This window comes from Prinia subflava, chromosome 8, assembly GCF_021018805.1.
Source record: "Prinia subflava isolate CZ2003 ecotype Zambia chromosome 8, Cam_Psub_1.2, whole genome shotgun sequence".
Classification (NCBI taxonomy): Eukaryota; Metazoa; Chordata; class Aves; order Passeriformes; family Cisticolidae; genus Prinia; species Prinia subflava.
The window spans coordinates 28,482,668-28,506,315 of record NC_086254.1 but is presented as its reverse complement, the minus strand read 5'-3'; the positions used below and the strand labels follow the sequence as shown (position 1 = coordinate 28,506,315).

At 49.9% G+C, this 23,648-nt stretch overlaps 1 protein-coding gene across 2 annotated transcripts; it reads left to right on the top strand.

Annotated features, from left to right (window-relative positions):
- The first annotated feature begins 317 nt into the window (after positions 1 to 317).
- On the top strand, positions 318 to 14,638 carry OPRL1 (opioid related nociceptin receptor 1). 2 transcript variants are annotated; one of them, XM_063404337.1, is made up of 6 exons: positions 318 to 675; positions 914 to 1,185; positions 1,636 to 1,889; positions 2,068 to 2,143; positions 10,450 to 10,805; positions 11,556 to 14,638. In XM_063404337.1, exons 3-6 carry the CDS (start codon positions 1,877 to 1,879, stop codon positions 12,077 to 12,079), a joined length of 969 nt encoding a protein of 322 aa, XP_063260407.1. In that variant the 5' UTR covers positions 318 to 675; positions 914 to 1,185; positions 1,636 to 1,876; the 3' UTR covers positions 12,080 to 14,638. The 2 variants fall into 2 exon arrangements, with proteins under 2 accessions (XP_063260407.1, XP_063260406.1); XM_063404336.1 differs by lacking the exon at positions 2,068 to 2,143 and having other exon boundaries at positions 323 to 675.
- The last annotated feature ends 9,010 nt before the right edge of the window (positions 14,639 to 23,648 follow it).

Here is a 23,648-nt window from a genome sequence, read left to right as displayed (position 1 = left end):
TTGGGAAAGTGTGTCCTGACTTTGCTTTGACCTGTGTGTGTCTCTGCTTGTGTCCCCAACAGTGAGAAATTTCCCCAAAATGCTGGGAAATGGTTTTTTGGGGAAGCACTGCAGATGGCCAGAGGCACCAGAGCAGGGGGCTCTGGTTCTCAGCAGTCAAACCATCTCTGATCTGGGCTCAAACTGGGGGTGGGCCCCAAAGCCCTCTGTGCACCCTGTTTGGGGGCTGGCTTCTGTGGGGGACTCTGCAGCTCCTGGGAAATGAATTTATCAGGGTCAGTGTCCCACAGCCAGACTGGGAACTGCAGGTACCTGTGGGGTCTGTGTGCATCACCCCACCTTGAGGTGAGCAATTTACCACTGCAGCTTCTGAAATAGCTAACTCAGACGAGAAGTGCAGGATGGTTTGGGTCACCAAAACGACCTTTAGTTAATGCTGCTGGAAGAATACTAAGCAACAACAATTTTCTCCCCGTAGTTCTCATTCCTCCTTGCATTTTTTTTTTGCCAGTTTCTAGGTCAGATTCCCCATTCCGCTGCTCCTGCGCTAGAACAGCGCTCAGGTTGCACAATTGCAGAGGAGGGAGGAATCTGCTTCGCGAATCCCCATCTCCCCGGCAGCCTTTCCCGATTCTTCCCTTCCTCCCAGCATCTCCTGCTGGGAACCCGCCGCAGGTAGGCTGCGGGTCGGGGGCTGCGGCAGGCTGGGTTTGGGGGGCTGGGGGATGCTGTCCCCCCTGGCCGCGCCGGGGCTGGGACGGGGAGGCCACCGCAGCTCCCCGGGGCGGGGGGAGGACGCTGCCCGCGTCTCGCAGGTGCGGACTCGCCTTCCCTTTGCCGCGTTTGGTTATTTATCATCCTTCCCCCCCTCCACTCTTTTCCTCCTTCCCCCTCCCGCTTTTCTCTTACGCAGTGGGAGCAGCCCGGCAGCCTGGCTCTGCCCAGCCGCCCTCCGTCCTCCCTCCCTCTCGCTCATCCCTCCCTTTTCCTTAAAAACGTGGGCTCCGGGGTGCAGCCCCCTGTGCTGGCAGCATCCCTGCCTGCGGGAGCAGCCCTTTCCCCTCCTCCACCTGCGGAGTGCCCGGCTCTGTCCCGCGTCCCCCCCGTCCCCGGCCCGGGGCTGCTGGATGTGGCCGCGGGCAGCGGAGCCCGCTCCGGAGCCGCGCTAGAGGGGACCCGCCGCAGGTAAGCGCCCGCCTGGGCTTCTCTGCCAACTTCGGGCTTTCCCTGCTGTTTTATGGGCGCACGGAGCCGGGGGGTCATGCCGGAGCCCCGGTGGCTCTCGGGGTACACGGAGGAAGGTCTGGGGGCACAAACCCGCGCGTGGGGGACTCACCGGCCCGCAGGGATGGGGGAGGCGGGGGGGACACGCAGCCCGTGGGGATGGATGGTGTGTGCAGCCCGCCGGCCGTGCGGGGATATGCGTGATCCTGTGTGCCTGGGATGCGCCGGGCTCGCAGGGTTGCATGCCATTAAAATGCTCCTGGGGAGGAGGGCTGTGTTCCGTGGCAGTAAATCACCCTTCTCCCTGGTAATAAATCACCCCTCCCCGGCGTTTCTCGTGCGCTTGCCTTGCTGCAGCCCCCTGCCACCCGTTCGATCAGCAGATTTTAAAGCTGCCTCTCGCTGCCCCAGGTCCTTGGCGCAGGCTGCTGCTTCAGGATGGACCCCATCTTCCCTGCCCATATTTTGGAAGACCCCGACCTGAGGAAGCTGCTGAACGACTCCTCCATGCTCAACCTGAGCTTTCTGCCCAGCAACTGGTTCAACAACAGCACAGGGGACGGATTCCTGCCGCTCAGCATCAAGATCACCATCGTGGTCGTCTACTCCATCGTGTGCATCGTGGGGCTGGTGGGCAACTGCTCCGTCATGTATGTCATCGTCAGGTAGGACACCGGGGAGCTGGGAGCGGGGCAGACCTTTCAATCCCTCCCTCCCCCAATCCCTGCCGCGGGCAAAGCAGGCAGGCGCTTCCCTGGGGTTAGAGACGTGCCTTAGAGGTAATGAGGTGGTATTTGTTTTATTGTTTTGGTTTTATTTATTATTTTTTTTTCCCCTTCCTAGGCTGTGATGAAGGTTTCTGCCAATTTTCAGCTGCCCTCTGGTGCCTCCTAAAGTTTAACCCAGAGAATGGAACAGAGTGAACGGATCTGATAAAAAATGGGGCTTTTTTTTTTTTTTTTCCCTTTTTGGGGAGCTGGATGTCTCTGGGGAGGGCAATGTGCTGGGAGCATTCCTGTGCCAGGGTGTGCTGGCTCCTTCATGGGACCTGTCCTTCCTGTGCTGTGTCCGGCACCCCAGCTGTGTTTGCAGGTGCTGCTCCATCTGGGAGCTGGCTCCTTCCAAAGCTGAACCTTGTTGCAAAGGAAAGAGCCTGCTGGGAAGCTTCCTTTTACTTTTACAGGAGAAAAAAAAAATCACAAATGTAAGTCTTCCAAGCCTTTGGAGCCTGCAGACTTAAATAAGATGTGAAAGGATGCTGCAGGTTGAGGGCAACTTCTGTGGCTCCTTGTGCTGAAGTCAGGAGTGCAGAGGGACAGCACAGAGCATGCACCACTCCATCCTCCCTGCCCATTGTTGGCATTTTGAGTGTCCCTGTCGGCTTCTGCCATGGTTCCAACCCTTCTGGTTCTGGGAATCAGAAACCTTGTTTGCCCTGCAAGTACAGAATAAGTTTGTGCAGCTCGTAGGGCTGTGATTATGTTAAACCCCAGCATTGCCCTTCTGATCTCTGCACCCTGCGTGTTAAGGAGGCAGCTTCCATTTTATCCACATCTTGGAGCAGATTCCTGGTGCAGATGGACACTGCCAGCACAGAAAAGACAGGCTGAATCCTCCAACAGAAGATTAAAGTATTTAGCAGGTATTCAGACACTGATGAGATTTTGTTCCTGCCAGGAGCCCAACGGCTTCCAAAGCACCTTTCCCCTGAATAACTACAAGTTCGCTGGGGGAGATGCTGCAAAATTAGGTCTTTGGTACCAGAGGTTGGTGAAGGGCGGTTAAATCTCTGCTCCAAGGGCAAAGTGATGTGACTGTTCATCAGGCTGCCAGTCTGTGCTCTTAGCTGAGCAGTTTATGGCCCTGAGAGGGGATCCCATTAGCCCCAGGGAGGCTGCAGAGGCAGAGAGGAGGTTTGCAGCATGCTGGTGCCATGTCTGGAGAGCTCGTGTTCCTGCTCAGTGTAGTAGCAATCGTTGGAGTAGTTTGTGGGTGTGTGTAAGTGTGTGAGTAGTGAGGCTCTGGGAGCTGGGAGCTCTTGTCTGATGTTGCTGATGTGGCTGCCTGGGAATGCCAGCCCGTGAGCAGCAGAGGAAAGGAGTCCTGACCCTGTGCAGGAGGGAGAAGCCTTGAAAGGAATCTTTTCCCTGCCTGCAGAGGTCTGGTGGGATGTGCACAGCAGGATCCTGCTGGCCCTGCCCAGGGCTGGGAATGGAGGAACACCAGTAATGAGTGTCCCAAACTGGGTCCTGGGCAGGTTGGACCTGTGCCATGGCTAAGCAGGAAAAATGCTGGCTTCTGCTCCACACCTTTTTGACTTTGATACCTTCCAGTTGGATAAACAGCACTCAGAAAAAGAAAGTGGGATTTAGCACTAGAATTTCCCATGGAATGTAACTATTTTTGTGTGTGTCCTCTCATTTTACAGTTTTTAAGCAATTGAAAACTGAAGACAGGTGCCAGCCAAATCTCCCTTAGGTTTTTCCATTTCTCTATTTCCCTTTACTCAGAACTGAAAAGTGTGTGCTGGGGAGGTTAGAACTGAGCTACAGCACGTGTAGGAGCTGCTGTTCCCCACCCCTGGTAACTGGGAGCTCAGTACTGAGTTGGAGCCAAGGCTATGACCCTTCTTGAGTCGATGAATAACAATTTCTGGTTAGCTCTGCCCGGGGTTCTTCTCTCCTTGCCCTCTCTGTTCAGGTCAGGAGCAGGTGTGAGCATGAATTGGGCTCAATATCAAACTCTTGACCCTGGCCACATACACAGATTGTTGAAGAGCTGCCAAATTGTGGCTGTACAAGGAGGATGCTGATGAACTTCTCAAACACAGGCTTCTCTGCTCAGATTACAACTTCCATGCTTCATGCCTTGAATAAAACCTGCTTTTCAGTAGGTTGGAAGTTGGTTGCTGGTAAGTCAACACAGGGTTTAGGGGCTCTTAGTGATAAATTAATGGAAAAATGACCAGCAAACCCTCTGTGCTGCACTCTGATCACTGTAGGTAGAGTGCAGCCCAACAAACTTGTATTAATTTCCATGCTTCAGCAATGATAGCCAGGCTTCCAAAAATCACACAGCCCATAGGAAAATGGTGTACTGCCTTCCAGAAAAAGACTGGTAGTGTTATAAACAGTAATTGTTTCCTGTTTTTGAGGGAGTTGGGAAATAAAAAGACTCTAATGCCAGCACTCCAGGAAGTTAGAGGCATCAGGAATGCTCATTTATTTTTGTTCCTCCTGAATGAGTTTTCTGCAGCACCAAGGGAAAAGTTTTTAAATCTCCCGGTATTTCAAACAAAAGTACAAATTCAAAGCCTCCTCTAGGTTTTCCCCTCTGTTGTAGAATCCAGCCTACATCTCTGTTGTATTTGGAGTGATTTAACGTTTGGAACTATTAATTAATTGAGCCGGTCATCATGTGACTGTCAATCCCTTCCAGTGTTGAGCAGCACTAATTGGGTAAGATGGAGAAGGGCTCTTGTCAGGAACACAATTTCCTGGACAGTAAAGGGCCTATTGTGGGAACCTGCCTCGTCTGTGGCTTTGTTCTGCTGGCTCATCGTGGAGCTCCTTGCCAGCATAGACGATGCCTCCCCTCCCTCCTCCTTCTGCTGTTCTCCCTCTTCTGCATATATTTCCTGTTCTGCTTCTTAATGAACGTGAAACAAGGAGCTGAACAGAGGGTTTGGGGGGAGAGTGGGAGAAGCCAGGCTGCTGAGATCCCTCCTAGCTACTAACCAAAGCCTGCAAGGCTGCTCACCCAAGATCTTTGTATTTAGGAGGGAAAGCAAAGGGGAAGGAGGGTGTGTTTTTGGCTCTGGGGGTGGGGCTGACCCAGGTGTTCTTACAGGGGTGTGACGTCTCTGGCAGCCTTTGGTGACCCAGGGAAGGGGCAGCTTGTTGTCCCTAGCTGCACCATGCTGCTGTGATGCTCAGCAGTGGGGTCTGGGGGGACTCTGTTCCTGCAGTTTAAACTCCCATGGGAACTCGGCCTCGTTTCTTGGGCACCCCCATGGCTATGGCAGCTCTCTGTTGGGAGCCTGGCAAAATGCTGGGGGTGCTCAGCTCTCTCTATGGCAGAGCACCTTTCAGAGCATTTTAAGCAATGTTTTAGGCAGTTTAGGGCTGTCAGGCCCCTACATTTTCATCTGCTGCCTCCAGGTAAAGCTTTAGGAGGAAAAATGTGATGGGGAGGTGCCTGAACCATGAGCTGCCTGGGGATGCTGTGCCAGTTGTTGTTCTGCTTGAAAACTGCCTCAGTCCCTGGAAATAGGGGTGAGGGCAGCTGGCTCTGATGAGACAGGGGAAATGAAGTTAATGGTGACATTTCAGAGATGCTGATTTCTTAATAGAAAGCTTTCTAAGGGAAGAGCCTGGACCAGCTGTGTGTCTCAGAGCTGAAATGAAGGGAGTGCTTCATGCAGTGGGGACCCAACAGACACGAGTGGAGACCTTTGTTGTCTCCAGATATGCCTTTTAGTTTTCCCTTGAAAAGCAAACTAAATAGACATAAATTACTGCGATTTATAGAGAAATTAAACCCACACCAAGGGCTCTTTGCCCTGGAGAGTGAGTGGAGCTGGGTGGGCATGGTGAGGTGAGCAGGAGGGGATCCTGCTGTGATAATGGCTGCAAAGGACAGGTCTGCAGCTCCCTCATTTCTGGGTCCCCATGAGCCCAGGTGAGCTGGGCTCAGCCACATGACCCCAAGTAGCCACACCTGGCCCCTGCTAACACAGGTCCTGTAGCTCCAGTGTGTGTTGAAGGAGCACACTTTTTTTCACCTGGCTGTGGTGAGATGGGTGAAAAGGAATTGCCCATGCGCAGCAGTAACTCCGTGATGTTTAACACACACACACACAGTTTCAGGGACTTGGCTCCCTGTTTTTCAGAGACTGGGAAATTCCCAGACACATTCTGGATGTCAGCAGAGGCAGATCTGGCCCATGGGCAGGGATAAGAGCATCCTGCTGTAAGGTGGATGCTGATGAATGCCCTCCTTAGACCAGAGCACCATTCTTGGTGGCCAAGCACGTGCTCAGGGATGTGGGAGCATCCCTGAGAGCCCCTGGGTGAGCTGCTGAAGCCTTTGCAGCAGCAGCCACAGAGCCTCCTCCCTTGGCATGCCAGCACCATCCAGAGAGCACCTGGAGGGCAGGGCAGGGCTGGCTTTCCATAGCTGTCCCCCTGTCACAGAGGTGAGACTCAAGGACAAGAAGATCATCTGTCCCAAAGTGTGTGCTCGTCCTGGCTGGCTGCAGATTCCATTACTAGCCCCTGCTAGTCAGTCCCTGTCTTGCTGGGTAATTTATAGACTTTTAGGTGCTGTGCTGGTGGCTGCCTTTGCTGTAGTGTCTGGCCTCAGAGTCCAGACTAATTTAAATTTGTCCTCCTCAGATTCTGTGCGTTTTTTTCAGGGCCTGTTGAACCATTAAGGATAAATCATCTTGCACTGGTCAGAAGTTTCAGGCTGAGGGGGCTCTGGGATGGTGATCAGAGCAGCAGGGATGCAGAGAGCACGGTGTGGGCGGACAGCTGAGGGGACACAAATCATGACAGAACGTGCCAATATCAGCTTGACACAACCTGAGGGCTGGGAGCAGAGATGGGAGAGAGCTAAGGCTCATTTCCACCATCACAGGGTGGGAGCAGCTCAGTAAAAATCATCTTTGATCCTTTTCTGCTCAGTTTTGCCTCCTGGAGCATGTCCAGGGATGGGGGCAAAGGCTGTCACTGCTGCTGGGGTGTGAGGTGGGGATGGAGGGAGCTGCTCAAGGTGAACAACACTGTCTGCATCCTAATTAGCTGGAGCTACACATATCAAAATCAAGATGCTCCAAGAGGCAGAGAGCTCCTGGAAACAATGCTGGCTGCAGGCTTTGCTCTGGAACCTCTGCCCCTGGTGTCTGCAGGTCCATTTTGGGTTGTAGATTTGATGCAGCCAGCTTCAGCCCCAGCCCTTGCCCTGCAGCCTTGCTGTGGCTGAGTGGAAAAGGGAAAGATGCAAAAACAACAGGTCTGCAGCTCACCCTGAGGCTCAGCCAGGGGCAGAATCTGTTCTTGTGAGGAGCAGGTCCTCAAAGCCCCGAGGCTGTGTCTACCTACCCACCCTTAATGACCTTCCCTCAATCTCATCTCCCCGACCTGAATTCCCCTTACCAGAGGGGCCACGTACCAAAAAGGAGGGGGAAGACAAACGCTGAGCTGATATCCAGGTGTTCTTCCTCTCAGAATTCAGCATCCTAGAGAAGAGGAGAGCAGAGCAAAGCAATTACTGTTGTGACAAAGGGGGAGCTGGATGGAGAGCTGAGCACCACCCTGTGGGAGATGCTCCATTAGGAAATTACCTCCGTGGCAGAGTGCAAGAAAGTGGCCCAGCAGGGAGCTAATGTCCTCCACGGAATCCACAGGCTGATCTGCAGCAGATTTGTGTTGTGGGGGAGGAGACTGAGGTGCCTCCTAAAGCCTGAGAGTTTAATTTTTCTTTTTTTTTGGTGCAGATTAAGAGAAAGAACACTCTCAGGTCTGAAGGAAAAGAAATAGAGGCTAATCCACAGAGAAGTGATTGATTGATTTTTGTGTGTACCGTACATTCTGGAAATGTTTGGGAACATCGGTTGGTTGTGACAATGGCTGTTGGCTCTCAGCATGTAGAGCAAGTGGTGTGGAAGTAATTAATTAGGTGTGAATTAAATTCACCCTCTTTCAAGGGTGCAAAATCAGGTTTAAATTCTATTGGAAGGTGGATTGAAGGAAGTGGTGAGACACCTCAGTGTTGGAGCAGGGGAAGGTGCCTCTGCCATCACCTCAAGGAGGTGCTGAGGAAGGAGGCAGAGGAGAGGGATCTGTGCACTGAGGGATTTCACAGGCAGAGAAACTGTACTTGGACTCTGAATTCATGCTGAGAAGTGTCTGGGAGGAGAGGGGCAAGTGGGGCTGGAGGGATGTGGCAAGGAGCTGAAGATTTGCCCTGCACACCCTGAGTTCAGGGCTGGCTGAGTGCTGGGGACACAGGAGTGTGCAGGGAGGCAGCTTTGACCCCCATGGATGCTGGATGGGGGTAGGAGGTAGGTGAATTGTCACTTGTTTCTCCCACTGGTCAATGACAAAAAATAAAACAGGAACAACCTTTAATTTTTACTGTTTTGCAGTAAAGTTGCTCACCCTTGCTCAAAACTCCCTTGAGTTATAATGTCAGTAAAAGCAGTCAGGGTTAGAGGCATGTTGAGGAATTGCCTCCAGCTCCAGCCCTCCTGGAAGGATGGACTGCAACAAACGTGGCCTTTGGGAAGTTTGAACCAGCCCAGGCAAGTTTGTGGTGTTCAGGGGAAACTGCAGCTCCCAGGAGACCTTGGCCAGCACAGTCTTGGGTGACTGAATAATTTCCCAATGCTTATTTTTGTGAGAGCTGATAAAACAGTGATTTCACTTCTTCATTTTAATCCCCCTCTGCTGACCTGGAGGGGAAAGTGAATCCACTCACAAATCCACCTCCTCCCCCTGTGCTTTGCCCCATTTATGCCAAGTGCAAGAATTGAAGAAAAGAAAACTTGGTCACCCTGATGCTCCTCTGGAGTTCAGGGCACTGGAGGCTGCTGTAATTCTCCTTAGGAAATCCCAAAGCTTAAAGTCCTGGCAGCTGCCTGGTTATGTTGGATTTGCAAAGTGCTTTTGCTCATTCATCCCATCACAAAATGAAAGGCACCAGTATTTTCCTTCAACTGCTTTTGGTTATGTAAGTTTGTCTGGGCTGGCTTTCTAAGAACCTGTGATTGATTTCTGGGCTGGGAAAAGCCTCACTCAGGATTGTGTGGGGACCTCAAAGTATTTCCAACGTTTCCATCTGTGCTCACCTCCAAAAGCTTCAGGCTTTCAGGGTCAGAAAGAGGATCACTTGGTTTTGCTTTCTGAAGCTGCTTTAGACTTCTGATACAAACCCAGCTTAGAGCTCTGAGGCAGGTAAAAAAAATAGACTTTGTAGTCTGGATCATGGTTCCCAGTCTGCTTCTCCTGCAAACCTGGCCAGGTCACATGTGTCCCAGCAGAGTTCAGAATATGCCAGTGATAATGCATTCTAATCATTTAGTGAGAGCTGAAGAAGCTCAGACCCTCAGGGGAGGGCACAGCACGGAGAAGGGCAGTTGTGGGTTTGCTGTTCTGAATCAAATTGGCAAAAAGAGCTTTTTAGGTGAAATCAGACCCTGTAATATTTTAACACGTATCAGGCTGAAAATAGTGCAGCAGTTTACGGGTAGAAGTGTTACCCTCAAATGAACTTGCACTCTGTTAATAACATCATTGTCTGCCATTTTTGGCCAGGTTTCTACTAAGGCCATTAGTAGAGTAAATGATGGATGAGCTGTAGTTTGAAAATTATACCTATTTGAGCTCTTATTCTGCCCATGAGAGGAATATCCTGGAGCTGAAATGTAAGATTCAGTGACAGAGTCACTGTTGAGCTTCCATTTCTGCAGACACTGCACGTCCCCCTGGATAGATGATCACAGGTGGATCTGCATCATTTCCCAAGTGTGAAAAGGAGATGATTGCCATTAGAGTAAGGTGACTCTTCCTTCAGGGCAGTTAGTTCATGTGGTAAAAGTAATATTGAAATGACAAAAATCTTTAAAGTAGAGTTTGACTTGTGACTTTACACCTTTCTCTTGTACAATCCATTGTGATATTTTGATTTCTGATTCAAACCTAATTCCTCATTGGTTTTTGGCTGGCCAGGGCTGGTGATTTTGCCTGCTCTGATTTGACAGCTCACATTAGCCATGCTCTCTGTGAGCCCATATCAAATGGCTGATCAAGTCACCCCTGCACCTTTCAGGTCAGCTTACTGGCTAAAGCTCTCACCAATACTTATAACAATGAAGCCATAGGCAGTGAAATCCTGAGTTTGCCTTATTGAAGTAATTTTTCAAGAATCACCACCTAAGCTGACAGCCTCAGGCTTTCATGGTGCTCACTGGCAGTGTGAGGGAATGGTTCTCCCGCCCACAGAACTGATTGTGGAGGGACCATTTGTGATGTTGTAGGAGATGGGGTGAACTGTGTGTTGATAAACCTGTGGAAGGTTGAAAGGTGAGGATGGCCAATCTCATTACATAAGAAAATACAACATCTCCTTTTGGAAGGAGCAGATTCTGCTGCAGTAAAGTTCAGCATCTGACCCATCATGGTCAGGTGGGAGCTCTAACTATTGCTCATTCCTGCATTTCAGATTCACCAAGATGAAGACAGCCACCAACATTTACATCTTTAACCTGGCTCTGGCTGACACCCTGTGCCTGATGACCTTGCCCTTCCAGGGAACAGACACATTCCTGGGCTTCTGGCCCTTTGGCAACGTCCTGTGCAAGATTGCCATCTCCATTGACTACTACAACATGTTCACCAGCACCTTCACGCTGACCATGATGAGCGTGGACCGCTACATCGCCATCTGCCACCCCATCAAAGCCCTGGACATCCGCACGCCCCACAAGGCCAAGGTGGTCAATGTCTGCATCTGGGCTCTGGCTTCTGTCTTCGGCATCCCGGCCATGGTGATGGGCTCTGCGGAGAACGAGAACAACGGTCAGTAACACCACAGGGAGGGAGTGCTGCTGGGCAGGAGAGCCCTGGGAGAGGGGGCCAGGTTCATCACTGGGGTGAGGTCCTGCAGGGGGATTTGGGCCACTGAATAGCAAACCAATGTGATTTCACCAGAAGCCGTGTATTGTTTGCAATACAATTCCAGTTATAGATTCTAAGTCTCTGGCCCACATCTCTCGGTTGGCTAAGTTGCCTGTTCGAGAGGCAGGTTCATCTCCTTCAGGACATCCAATTGGTCAAATGTCCATCATCACATCACATCACATCACACCCTCTGTATCTAGGGTTTACATTCTCTGTGGACAGTTTCTCAGGCTCTACACTCTCACTTCAATCCTGTTATTTTCCCAGTAACCTTGATGAATCCCTGAGAACCCTGAAACAAGACTGCAGGTGGCTTGATAAGATTTCTCACGAGCAGTTTGGCTGGTGCATCAAAATGGCCTGTTAGACAGATGCATTGCTACAAGGTCTCTGCTGTAAAATCATCTTAACTCTGCCCCTGCCAGTCTGTATCACTGCTACGGCTTTTCTAGTGTTAAACATAGAATTGTTGTATGAAGGATTGAACATTAAACATAGAATTGTTGTGTTAGGTTGGGAAAGCCCTCTAAGATCATCAAGTCTGACCATTAGCCTAACTAACCTAAAGTAATCTGAATGCGCAGATGCTTTTCTGCTTGATCTGCCTTTGCTGATCTTCCTTCCCTTTTTATTCTTTTACTCTTGCAGAAATCGATTGTCTGATTAAGCTCCCTTCTCCCGTGGACTACTGGGATCCAGTGTTTGGCATCTGCGTCTTCCTCTTCTCCTTTATGATCCCTGTGTTGATCATCACCATTTGCTATAGCCTCATGATCAGGCGGCTCAAGAATGTCCGCGTCCTCTCGGGCTCCAAGGAGAAGGACCGCAACCTGAGGCGCATCACCCGCATGGTCCTGGTGGTGGTGGCAGTCTTCATCGTCTGCTGGACTCCCATCCAGATTTTTGTGCTGGTGCAGTGTTTGGGTGCCAAGGCGGAGAGTGAGCTGGAGCTGGCCATCTCCTGCTTCTGCACCGCGCTGGGGTACGCCAACAGCAGCCTCAACCCCGTGCTCTACGCCTTCTTGGATGAGAACTTCAAGGCGTGCTTCAAGAAGTTCTGCTTCCCCACCGCCTTCAGGACCGAGCTCCAGATGTCCAACAGGATGTGCAGCATCGCCAAGGATGTGGCCTACGCCTGCAAGAACTCGGAGGGGACTAACAATCCGGCCTGACTAGGCATGGAAATCCCCATGGTGGCTGTCGCCCAGCAGAGTCCAACCACCCCCACGTCAGAACTGACTCAGATAACGGCCCTTTAGCAGGACCTCAAAACTGAGAGGTGAGAAACCAAGGAAACCATTTTGGGGGTTGGGAAAACCGGATACTGCGAGAGCACGCAGAGAAAGTGAGCCCATGCGATGCATTTTTAATTCCAGTGCATCCTGCACTAAGGAACGTGTTTGAAATCAGCCCCTTGATTCCTGCAAAACCCTGGGAGTTTGCAACATTACTGAGAATTTGGGAATTAAGGGTTTAAAATAGGCATCGCTCCTGGGGCTTACACTTCTGCTGCTGGGAGACAGACAGAATGTGAACTCTTGCATTGCTTTTTTCCTCCCTGGGTGGAGATGTTAACAGCTTGCCTGGCTCACCAGGCGCTCGTGTGCGGGTTTTCCTCCTGTGCCATCGCTCTGAAATCAGACTTTGCTGCAGCCAAAGCAGGCAGGAGCCATCAGACAAAACCCAAGATCATCTCCAGGATGAGTCATCGTGCAGGGAAGGATGCAGGGAGGGAGAGGAGGGAGCTGACAGGAAGAGAAATGCAAACTGCTTTGGGAGGCCAGCGCCAGCTCCTGCAGATGGGATCTGCAGTGAAACCCCCCTGCCAGAGGGGAGCAGGGCGGGGAGAAGGGACTGTCAGAACTGATGATTTTAGCTCCAAAGAGGAGGCAGAAAAAAATCCTGAGGAAATGAACACAATTTCTCATTTACATGCTGCTACTACTTTTCTTTCTAACTCTCTATTTCCAGTGTAATAATGGACAGAATGTGTCTGTATATATCATGTCTGTAGTGGAATAGATGCAGATACATGGTAGGATTTCACCTTACCAAGCATGCCTTGGGCATCTTCCTCCTTGAGAGGAGGAAGGAATGAAGTGGCCTATAGACACAAGTATTTATTGTATAGGGAAAGCCATTTTGAAGAAATCAGAATGGCAGCTCTTCCAGAAGATATGGACATTCCTGGTGGGAGGAGGCAGCCTAAAACAGTCCCACCTGCTCCACGTGGGACAAGGGAGGCACAAACCATACAAACCCTGGGATTCTCTGGTTTGTTTTATGTTTTTAACTGACATGACACCCACAATGCTGAAAGCATGTGGGAAATGCTGCCCAGGTACCACCCCTCCTGCCAACCATGGATTGATTTTCCTCTCCCAGAGTAGGCCAGAGCTTCGTGGCAAATGAAATGTCCTATCATTTCACTTGATAACAAAAGCCTCCCCAAAGGGTTTCACCACTTGAGTGCCCTCTGTTCTGGGGAGAGCAGCAGGCTGGGGTTGTTCCTGTAGCACAACAGCCCAGGGAAATCTGGGCAGTGGTGGCCAGTGGTGCTGACGGGGGAGCAAAGCACCAACCTCCACCTGAGATGGGAGGTCAATTCCAACATGAGAACCAGCAGTGTCATCTGGACTGTACAGCTTCCAATGTGAATACATTTCTTGTGCTCTGATCGATGAGATTCTGTATTTTTAATGTATTGATTTGCCAATATTTTAATGCTGTCATGTTCTTTATATATGCTGTACAAAGGAATTGAATGTTATATTTCTATGTAGAGTGTTTCCCTCATGGTTGAGCTTAAAATATAGACGCAATTCCAGTGTCCCACGTGTAGGACCCAGATCCCTTGTAAACTACTCAAGCTGGGAGGATTTTGATGCTAATTAACATTTCATTGGGAATCTGGATGTATACCAGAGCAAACTTTGCAATTAGCACTTCCCCATACCAATCTGGAGGGAATCTGGGCACTTCAAGCACTTTGTAGTGGATGTTAATCCCCGAGCCCTCACCAGGAAATCCCATATAAACCCCAGGCATGTGAAGAACAGCTCCTTGAGGACTGTGCTGCTGGCAAGCTGCATCCATGCCTTTGGAGAAGTGGGTTAGGTGGGATGTTTGTGGGTGCAGTACCAGCATGGGGCAGTGAGTGACCTTGGGTCTGCTCAGCCCTCAGCTGTGGGATGGGGTCTGGGCATGTTTGGGGCTGAAGCTGGGAATTGACTGCCAGGCTGTTCTTACCCTTAGGGAGCAGGAGAACATTCCTCAGTGCCTGGCTAAGAAACAGCCACACTCCCTTTGTTGTTCTTGGCTGGGTTTTTAAATAGATTTATGTCCTCTGAAAAGAAATATACCTGTGTTCGGCGTTTCTAAAATATGGATTTTGTTATAATGACTATGCTGCAACGATCTTACATAATCAAGTACTCAATAAATGTGTGTTTACCAAGCTTTTGGGTATTTCCACGGCCTTTGCAGTGAACGTGTTTAGGCATTCTGTTTAATGCTCAGTAAAGTTTGTTATAAGAAGAGCAGCAACCACCTGAAAGCAAAACTTTATTGTACTGTGCCTTTGGAGTTACAGGCTCTTGGTCAGCTGGATGGCTTTAGTGCTGGCTCTGTAATTCTCTTTGGAAGTGGTTGTGTTGGTGTGATTTTTACAACTGTCGCAGTGTAAATGACATTTAGGTGGCTACTTGTGTGCTTTAATAAAGGAAAATAAAACCCTGTGCACTGGGTGATAATCTGGAAGAGTTCACTGGGTGGATTTGGAAGGTCTCAGCCCATCCCTTTTAAGTGAGATCAGGGGGAACTTCTGTTCCACAGACAACTTAGTCTGTAGTAGACACAGGAACAGAAGATGTGAAAATGCTGGGAAATTGGGTCCCTGGGTCTTGCAAAGGGCAGCTGGGATGTGTAGGCAGGGCAGCAGTGCAGGCAGCTGCCTCCTGTTAGAGGTGAAATCTGCTGAAGGATGAAAAAAAGCTCTTCCCACCTTCTCTTCCCCACAATTCCCAGGAGTTATGGGGTTAGGCATGACCTGGGAGAACAAAAAATTGATAATATTCTGTAGGAAAGATGAATCAGCCAGTGAGATGTGCAATAAGGAAAGTGCTTTCTCTCTGCACAGACATCAATATTCCTACCCAAACAGGTAAATATCAAGAGAGGGTTTTTTATTAGCAGTGGTGATTTTCTTCTTAAAAAAGAAAAAGTAAATTGGTGAGAAAAAAAAAAAAAGGAAATCTTTATTTTTCTTCTAGTTCAGTTAATTATAAGTATCCGGGGATGACTTCTTACAGCAAAACCATAAACCAAAGTGCTTTATTCAGTATTATGGGGTTTATTAATGCACCAAGTATTCTCTCTGCTGCTGTTGGCTGAAATCAAATCCTGCAAAAAGCTGAGGAATGGATGAGCTGGAGGCTGAGCTCTCCCCCAAGCAGCTCCTTGGCTCTTGGTAAATCTGGGCAAATTTACCAATCTGGCTTTGCAAGAACCAGACCTCCCTTCCTCTCCCTCAGCTAATAACACTCCCCCCTCTATCAATTACAACTTCTAACAGCAAAAATAAGGAGCAGAATTTACACTTTCACTCAGGTTTGGATGGACAACACCCTCAGGCACATGGTGAGGTTCTTGGTGTTGCTCTCTGCAAGGCCAGGTGTTCATCTCTGATCCTTGTGGGTCCCTTCCAGCTCTGGATATTCTGTGGTTTATGGTTTTATGCCATGGGAAGAGCTGAGCTGGGAACATGCTGGGTTACCCTTTACCGAGCTGCAGTTCAGAGGAGGCCTTTGTTTGGGTGAGTATTCAGCTGAAATCCCTCTCCCCAAGCCCACTGCCCAGAGGAGCCACAAAGCCTTTCCCCTGCTCCAAACACCTCTGGCTCCCAGGGCTGGAGACAACTTCAGGTGGGAGAAACCCCGACTGCAGAAAGGGCAAAGCTGTGCTGGGCCCTTGTGGTGCCCCTGCTCCAAAACTCCAGCCTTGCCCTGATGAAGACACTGCCTGATGCTGAGCAGTTGCCACATCTGTTTTCCTAAGATTTTCATGAGAAGCTAGGCTGCAAATAGGCCTTTCTTTTTAAAATATATTTTTTCTTTTTTTTTTTTTTTTTTCCCTCCAGGGAGGTTTGTTAACTATTTAAAGAGCTGTTACTGGGCTCCAATCTCTCACTGGATAATTTGGAATATCATTGGTGGGTACAACAATGTATGTCCAGAGAAGGATGTTTCTCATCTAGCAATGCTTTATAGGGAAGGTGACTACTCTCTATAGTTGGAGCTTCTTTTTTTAAATGAGAAGGATCTCCAGCAGCAGCTGGTGTGGGTGCAGCCTCTGATATCCTCTCAGAAGAGAGACTCAGACTGGCAGCAAAGCAGGCTCTGCCAGAAAAACCCCAGCTTGCTTTCCCACTCATTTTGCTGTGCTTCCCCTCAGCTATTTTTGTGGATATTTATGCAAAATCAAATTTCTCCTTCCTTCAACAGGAGAATCTCCGGACACGTCCCAGGCTGCAGCCCTGATTGTGCATTCCCAGCTTCACGCCGTGTCTGCCGTGTGAATCTCTGTGTGAGCAGAGCTGCATCGCTGTGACTTTGCAGAATCAGTTGGTTATTAATCTTCACCCCTGATCTTCACCCCCCAGCCCCTGCCCAGGGCTGTCTGAAGGACCAGATCTTACTCACCAGCCTTCCCCTTTGCTGAGGAGAACCACAGAGCTGAGATGGGAGGGATGGAGGGCAGAATCCAGCAGCAGTAGGTGCTGGAGGGAAAGCTGTCCCATCTGTGTGGTGAGCACTGCTTGTGAGGTGGGGAGGCTGAAGAAGGGAGAAAAGGGGACAAAGGGAACCTGTTGGAGGAAGTCCAAAGGAGGCCACAAAGATCCGCTGAGGGCTGGAACATCTCAGCTACAGAGACAGGCTGAGAGAGCCTGGGAGGGTTCAGCCTGGAGAAGGCTCTGAGGAGATCTCAGAACCCCTTCCAGTGCCTCAAGGGGCTCCAGAGGGCTGGAGAGGGGCTTTGGGTAAGGGTCTGGAGTGCAGAACAAGGGCGAATGGCTTCAACCTGCCAGAGGTCAGGTTAGACTGTATAGTGGGAAGAAATTCTTCCTTGTGAGGGTGGGGAGGCCCTGGCACAGGTTGCCCAGAGAAGCTGTGGCTGCCCCATCCCTGGAAATGTTCCAGGCCAGGTTGAAAAAACCTGGTCTAGTAGAAGATGTCCCTGCCCATGGCAGGGGCTTGGAATGAAACATCCTTTAAGAGTCTTTTCCACCCAAAGCAATCTATGATTCTGTAGTTCCATGAAATGGAAGGTGGGAAGAGTAGCCCATAAGCCAAAAGTCCTGGTGCTGAGTGAGGAACAGAGATGGACCACAAGAAAGTAGAGTGTGTGCTGTGTGATGCTGATGGATGTTTGGCACAGGGTTTTTTTTTGGATCCCTTCTTGTCATGTCTGAGCTGCTGCATGTCTATTTTGAGTGGCCCACAGTGGCTGCATGCACCTGCCCTATTGCTCATTTCCACTGGGGATTCATGACACCTTTGCTCAAAGTGTGGTAACAGAATTACCAAGGTCATGGCTCCTTTTGAAAGAGGGAGTTTCAGGATTTTTCCAAGCAAAGGGATTGCTATTAGACTGGGTCATGTTAAATCAAAGAGCCCTACAGCTTGCAAACTCCCTTTGTTCCTGCTTTCAGCACTCTGAAGCCTGGATAGATTGCATGACAGAATGAAATAATCAATAAATAGAGCAACATGGTTTTGTATCTTGGCAACGATGATGCTGCTGAACCATGTAAACTGACTTTGCTCTCTCCCTCAGAGCAGAGATCCTGTCTGGCTGCAGGGAAGGAGTGATGCCAGCTCTCCACAGTGCTGGGGCACACAGACAGCCCCTTCTCCCACCTCCAGGTTTGTGCTTCAGCAACCCCAAACTCCCTAAACTGTCCCTGGGTTAGAAAGTGCACAAGAATATCCAACCCCAGCAGGCATCACCTTCACCCCACAGTACAACATCTCACAGAATCTCACAGTCCTAGAATGGTTTGGGTTGAGAGGGACCTCAAAGATCATCGAGTTCCAACCTCTTGGCATAAGTAGGATTCTCAGGAATTCGGTCTTCCTGAACTGCTGGAAGGGCCTCCGAGAGGAAATCATATCCTGTTCAACCATCCCACTCTTGCAGCAAAAGGGGTTTTTCCTGCAGTCTATGTTATTTCTGAGAGAGGACATAGCTCCAGTGCTGATGGAGTCTCCTGCTGCCAGCAGTGGTCAGGGAGAGCAGCACTGCTTCCCTCCCCTCTGGGCCTGAAGCCAAGTAGGAAGGGCTAGAGCCTGGAGCAGCAACAGCACCAGCACTGCCAAACATTTTCAGTGTAGTGAAATGAAGAATTACCCTTCAAGAAACCAAGCAAGAAACTTGATTTTTCCAAGGAAACCATTGAAAGAGTCAGCATCTTCCTGTGGACTGGTTTTGGCTGCATTAGATCACAGTTTTCCTGGCCACAGAGAGGAGCCCAGGCAGAGCCTGAGCTGGCTCTGTCCATTCAATAAACATCAGTTTCCCTGTGTGTTTCCAGCCTGGCATGTGCAGTGAAGGCTCTGAGAAAAGCTCATGCCATGCTGATTTCATTCTGTGACGAGGAATAAAAACAGAAGCTCTGTAGTCAACATGAAATTAAGATTAATGGCTTTTCAGGTTGATTTCCTCTATGTGAAACAAACCCCATATTGCGATTTGGCTATTTAATGTTTGCTCAGTGTTAGGCATTAATAGCAACTCCTCCACATGCACAGGTCACTTGCTCACATATTTTGGAGTTTCCCTCATCTCAGCCTTGCACTGCTCTTGCTTAACCACAGAGGAAATCATAGAATCACAAGATAGACCGTGCTGGAAGGGACCTTAAATGTCATGTATTCATGACATTAAAATTTCTGGAGAAATAGGGAGCCTCCAGGGAGCCTGCATAAAGGGGCAGAAAATGAGCCCAGCCCCTGGTGCTGGTGTTTACCCTTGTCCCTGTGTTCCAGAGGTGACTGGGGGTGGCAATGGAAAGCCAACCATGGCTCTCTGGTTTGCTTTGGCATCTGCACCGGGGTTTAATCTGTGTGTACTTGGCTGGAAAACTGCTTCATCTTCTGGTGAGTGTCAGAGATGCCAGGGAGCCCTTCTGCCTGGGGCTATCCACCAGGATTGTGGAGGATGAGTTCAAGACCAGGCTGGATGGGGCTCTGAGAATCCTGGTTAATGGGAGGTGTCCCTGCCCATGGCAGGGGGTAGAAACTGGATGATCCTTAAGGTCCCTTCTAACTCAAACCATTCTGTGATTCTGTGACTCTGTAATTCTGTGATTCTGTGATTCTGTGACTCTGTAATTCTGTGATTCTGTGATTCTGTGATTCTGTGATTCTGTGAGCTGTTGGCTCTGACCAGCCCCATCCCTCAGGAAATGTTGGCCCATCAGCTTCACATCCCAGATCCTGGTCAGCGTGGATGAAGGAGCTCAGCTGGGTGTGGCCACGGCACGAAGGATCTCGCTGAATCCGTCACACGGATAAGGGAAATTTAATTACATTCGTAAGATTTCCATCAATGCTGAGCAGCAGCAGGCTCAGTCTCAGGGGAGATTTTTCACTGCATTGAAATCTGACTTTGTTAATTACCAGTCTCTGATCTCATTTGAGGGTTAAGTTTATGAAACGGAATCCCTATTTCTCTGATTTCCTTATTCAGCTGGTTTATTGAGTCTTGTACAGGGGATGATTTGGACCTTAGAAACTCCCAAGGCATCTTACACTTCTGGCACGAGCTGTGCAGGAGAAGCACTGGAGCAGGGGGAGGTGATGGAGATGTGCAGAAACCCTGGTGAAAGACAGAGAAAGAAAACACATCTCAGGAAAACTGAAAATGGGGACAAACATCTTGCTGCCAAACTATAGCTTCTTTTACCCCCAAAGGGAACTCTCCCTTCCCACATGGGATGCTGGTGGCAGCACCCAGAGCCTCTACCCCACCCAGCCAGGGAACATTGTGGTGGGGGGCTTTAGCAGAGCAACACCAGCCTTTGGTACACCCCAGGCTGTTCATTTCCTCTTGGGGAAAGCTTCCCATCCTCTGTTTATTTAGGAAGCACCAGACTTGGCTGTAGGCAGTAAGTAGAGCGCCTGGTTTTTATCTACACATCAAATTTATTTTTTTTTTTAAAGAGAAAATAGCCACTGAACAGCCCTTGAAGCTTGGGGCTAGTGCCTAATTCCACTTGAAGAGCTTTGTTAGATAATTGCAGTATTTTTCTGAGAGAAAATAGAACAATCGAGGCTTGTAATTAAAAGCCATTCAGACAGCTTTGATCCTGCTCTCTGCATCTTCACTTACCAAACACAAATGCCAACAAGGACTCATGGCAATATTTACAGTCACTATTCTTGGCCTTTGCCTTTAAATTAACTCTTCTTCCTCGCTTCCAGTCAAAAGGAGGAGGAGGGAAGGAAATGTGGCTTGTGGGTTTTTTTGGAAAGCTTTTTTGGAGGATGCCTGATTCATAGAATCATGGGATCATTGAATTTAGAGAAGCTCAATGAGTCCAACCATCAATTCGGCCACACCACCATGTTCACCCCTAAACCATGAAATGCCACATGCACAGGTTTTTTGAATGCTTCACACGTCACACAGGGATGGTGACTCCACCTCTTCCCTGGGAAGCCTCTTCCAGGGCTTCACCACCCTTTTGGTGAAAAACTATTTCCTAATATCTAATCAAACCTCCCCTGGCACAACTTGAGGCTGTTTTCTCTCATCCTGTCACTCCATGATGACAAGCCTGGAGCTCCTCTGGATGCTTTATCACCCCAAAACTGCCTCCAGGCACAACCTCAGCTGCAGTGGTGGCGTGGATGGGGCAAGACCCACACACTGTGCCCTGGGCATAGACAGGGAGCTGCCAGGGCCATGTCCCACAGCCTACAGGTCCCTCAGGTGACCTCCTGACCCACTGTGAGAGGGAATCCAGCCTGGGAGGTCCCTTCCCTTCAGCAGCAGGTGGGAATGTCCAACCTTGATGTGCTGAGACCCTTTGAAGGGACCAAACTGGGCTTGTTTCTCCCAGAATTGGCAGTAAAGCCAGAGGGTCACCATTTCCTTGGGTTTCTGGTGGAAGCATCCGTGGCTCATCAGCACCCAGAGGCTCCCAGTAATCCTGAGGAAACAAAGTGAGTGCTACAGGTGTCAGGCTGTAAAGAGAAGGGAGAAAGTCTCTTTCTTGGATTGATTTGAACAGTATCTTCTGGAGACCCTTCTGCTTCTCATCTTCTATAGTCTAAGTTTTTGCTTATCCACGTTTAATTTTTATTTTCATCTTTTTTTCACATGAAGGTGCTTCTGAAAGCCAGGCCTTCAACTCTCAGTGGAGAATTACTTCTTTTCTCACCCAAAAATCGTGACCAGCCTTAGGGAGGCAGTATGAGACTGTCTAAGACCCAGGGGATTAGAGCTTCCTGGCAGCACAGCTCGGATGAGGACAATTGATCCAAACAGCCGATATTGCTGCAGCACGAAGACTTAAAAAGCAACAACTGCTTCCGATCCCCCGCCTTGGCTCGGATGCCTGCGTTGAAAGCCTGCCGTGGGAATATGAGCCGTAATTCCTGCTCTGGGGGAGGAAATGGCTCGCAGAGATGATGGAGTCCTCCAGGGCTGTGTCCTCACGGGTGTGACAGAGTGAGGAAGGCGGTTCCTCCCCGGAGCAGGAGCCTGCAGTGGGCAGGAGCAAGCGGAGAGGCTGCAGCTCCTGCCGTGCCCAGCTGTGCCTCACTCCTGCACCCATGAACACACCCCAGAGTGTCCCAGAAGGAAATCTGCCCGGCTTCGAGGCTGGGCTGACTTCCCTGCTCAGGGCATGGCTGGGAAGGGGCTCGGAGGAGGAGGAGGGAACCCTGAGGGCTCCCAATTCAGCCTCCTGCAGACCCCAGACGGGCTGCTTGCTTTAGGAGGGGATTTATTCAGCGGATCGTTCATGGGGTTTATTTCCCCGCTTGCAGTGTTCAGGACGCAACTGATGTGGGCTGCTGTGACAAGCCAGCCCCAGCAGTGGGAGGAAATTCAAAGGAACGAGCTGGCGTGCGGGGTTTCCCTGGGGGGATCTTGTGCTGGGAGCGGGCAAGCGTCTCCTGGGAGGTGTTTTCTGCTCTCCCAGAAGGAGCCGAAGCAGCTCGGCTTGGGGAGCTGTGCTCTGCCCAGGCACGGGAACCCCGAATCGGCTGGCTCCGTGCAGGAGCAGGGTGCCAGGCTGTGTGTGAGGCTGCGGGAGATGCAGCGATGCTGAGCTGAAGGCAGAGAGTGCCGCTCGGCGCCGCCGCGCTGAACCGCACGGACCCGCACCGGCCCCTCCGGGGCTCCGCGGGAGCTGGAGCCTCTCCCGGGCACGGCAGGACACCTCGGCCACAGCAAAGCCTTCTCCCCTCGGGGCCCGGCCCCCACACGAGGGACCGATACTCGTGTTAAGTGTTTGACACGGAGAAAACCGCGGATGCAGGAGGATGCTGCCGTAAGGAGATGCTGAGATGGGGCTGCTCATGCTGGGACAGGGAAGTGCCAGGGGATACAAGCAATGTCTGTAAGTGCCTGTGGAGGGTCCCGAGAAGAGGGAACCAGGCTCTCCTCAGTGATGTCCAGTGACAGGGCAGGAGGCAAAACCCCAAATATGGAAAATTCCGTGAAATCATAGGAAGAAAATTCACTGTTGGAACAGGCTGTCCACAGCAGCTGTGGCATCTCTGTCCTTGGAGACCTTCAAACCCGAGTGGACACGGTGCTGGGAAATTTGACCCTGCCTGAGCCATGATGTGATTCTGCAACCATCATGACTTGTGATTTAATGGAAAAAGATCCAGCAATATCATTGTTGTGTCTGAAAGTGGGTAACTCACACTGAAAAGGTCCTTTCAATCTAAAAAAATACAGTAGTTTTTCTATGTAATAAAATATATTGCCTTTCCGAGAGCCCCAATGCTAATGAGCACAGCTGATTAGGCAGCTTGTGTGAGAGATGACAGAATTTGAGTCAGTTTTCTCACTCAGATAGGTTTTTCCACCCGGGAAACCCATTGCCAGCAGGTGGCAACCATGCTAAAACAAAATTCCTGGAGAAGTTTTGCCTGGAAGAATGTGTTCTCCTTCATTGTTGTCTCACATTTAACTCCTTAAATATGGAGAAGGCAACAGTGTCTCTTGTATCCACACGTCTGTTTTTAGTTTTCTATAACTGAAATTGCCATCCTGAGGTATTGAGGGTTGCCAGTTTTGGTGTTGGGATGCTCTGGGGCAATTCAGTGCCCTGAGCTGCCTCACCTGGGGTCTCCACCCACTGCTCTGAGAGCCCATTTATGCTGAGATCTACGATCTCCTCTTCTTTTTGTTACCTGTCCCTGCACTTTCCTGGGGGAATCTGGACAGCTAAGAGTGGAGCTTGGTACCTGCGTTTGAGGAAAATCTTGAAAGAAATATTTTAGCTAAGACAGCCTTTCTTAAACCAGTAAGATACAAACTTTGCATGGCTAAAGGGTGTGAGAATGAACGTTACAAATTTTCAGTACAGAGTTTCTGATCTCCAGACTCTCCCAGTCCTGGTTCTGTTCAAGTATTTTAACTATTTATCTGTGAAAGTAGACATTTTATATCTGCAGTGTTCAGTAGAGTTTTTCGTATGGTTTACAAAACACCCTTATT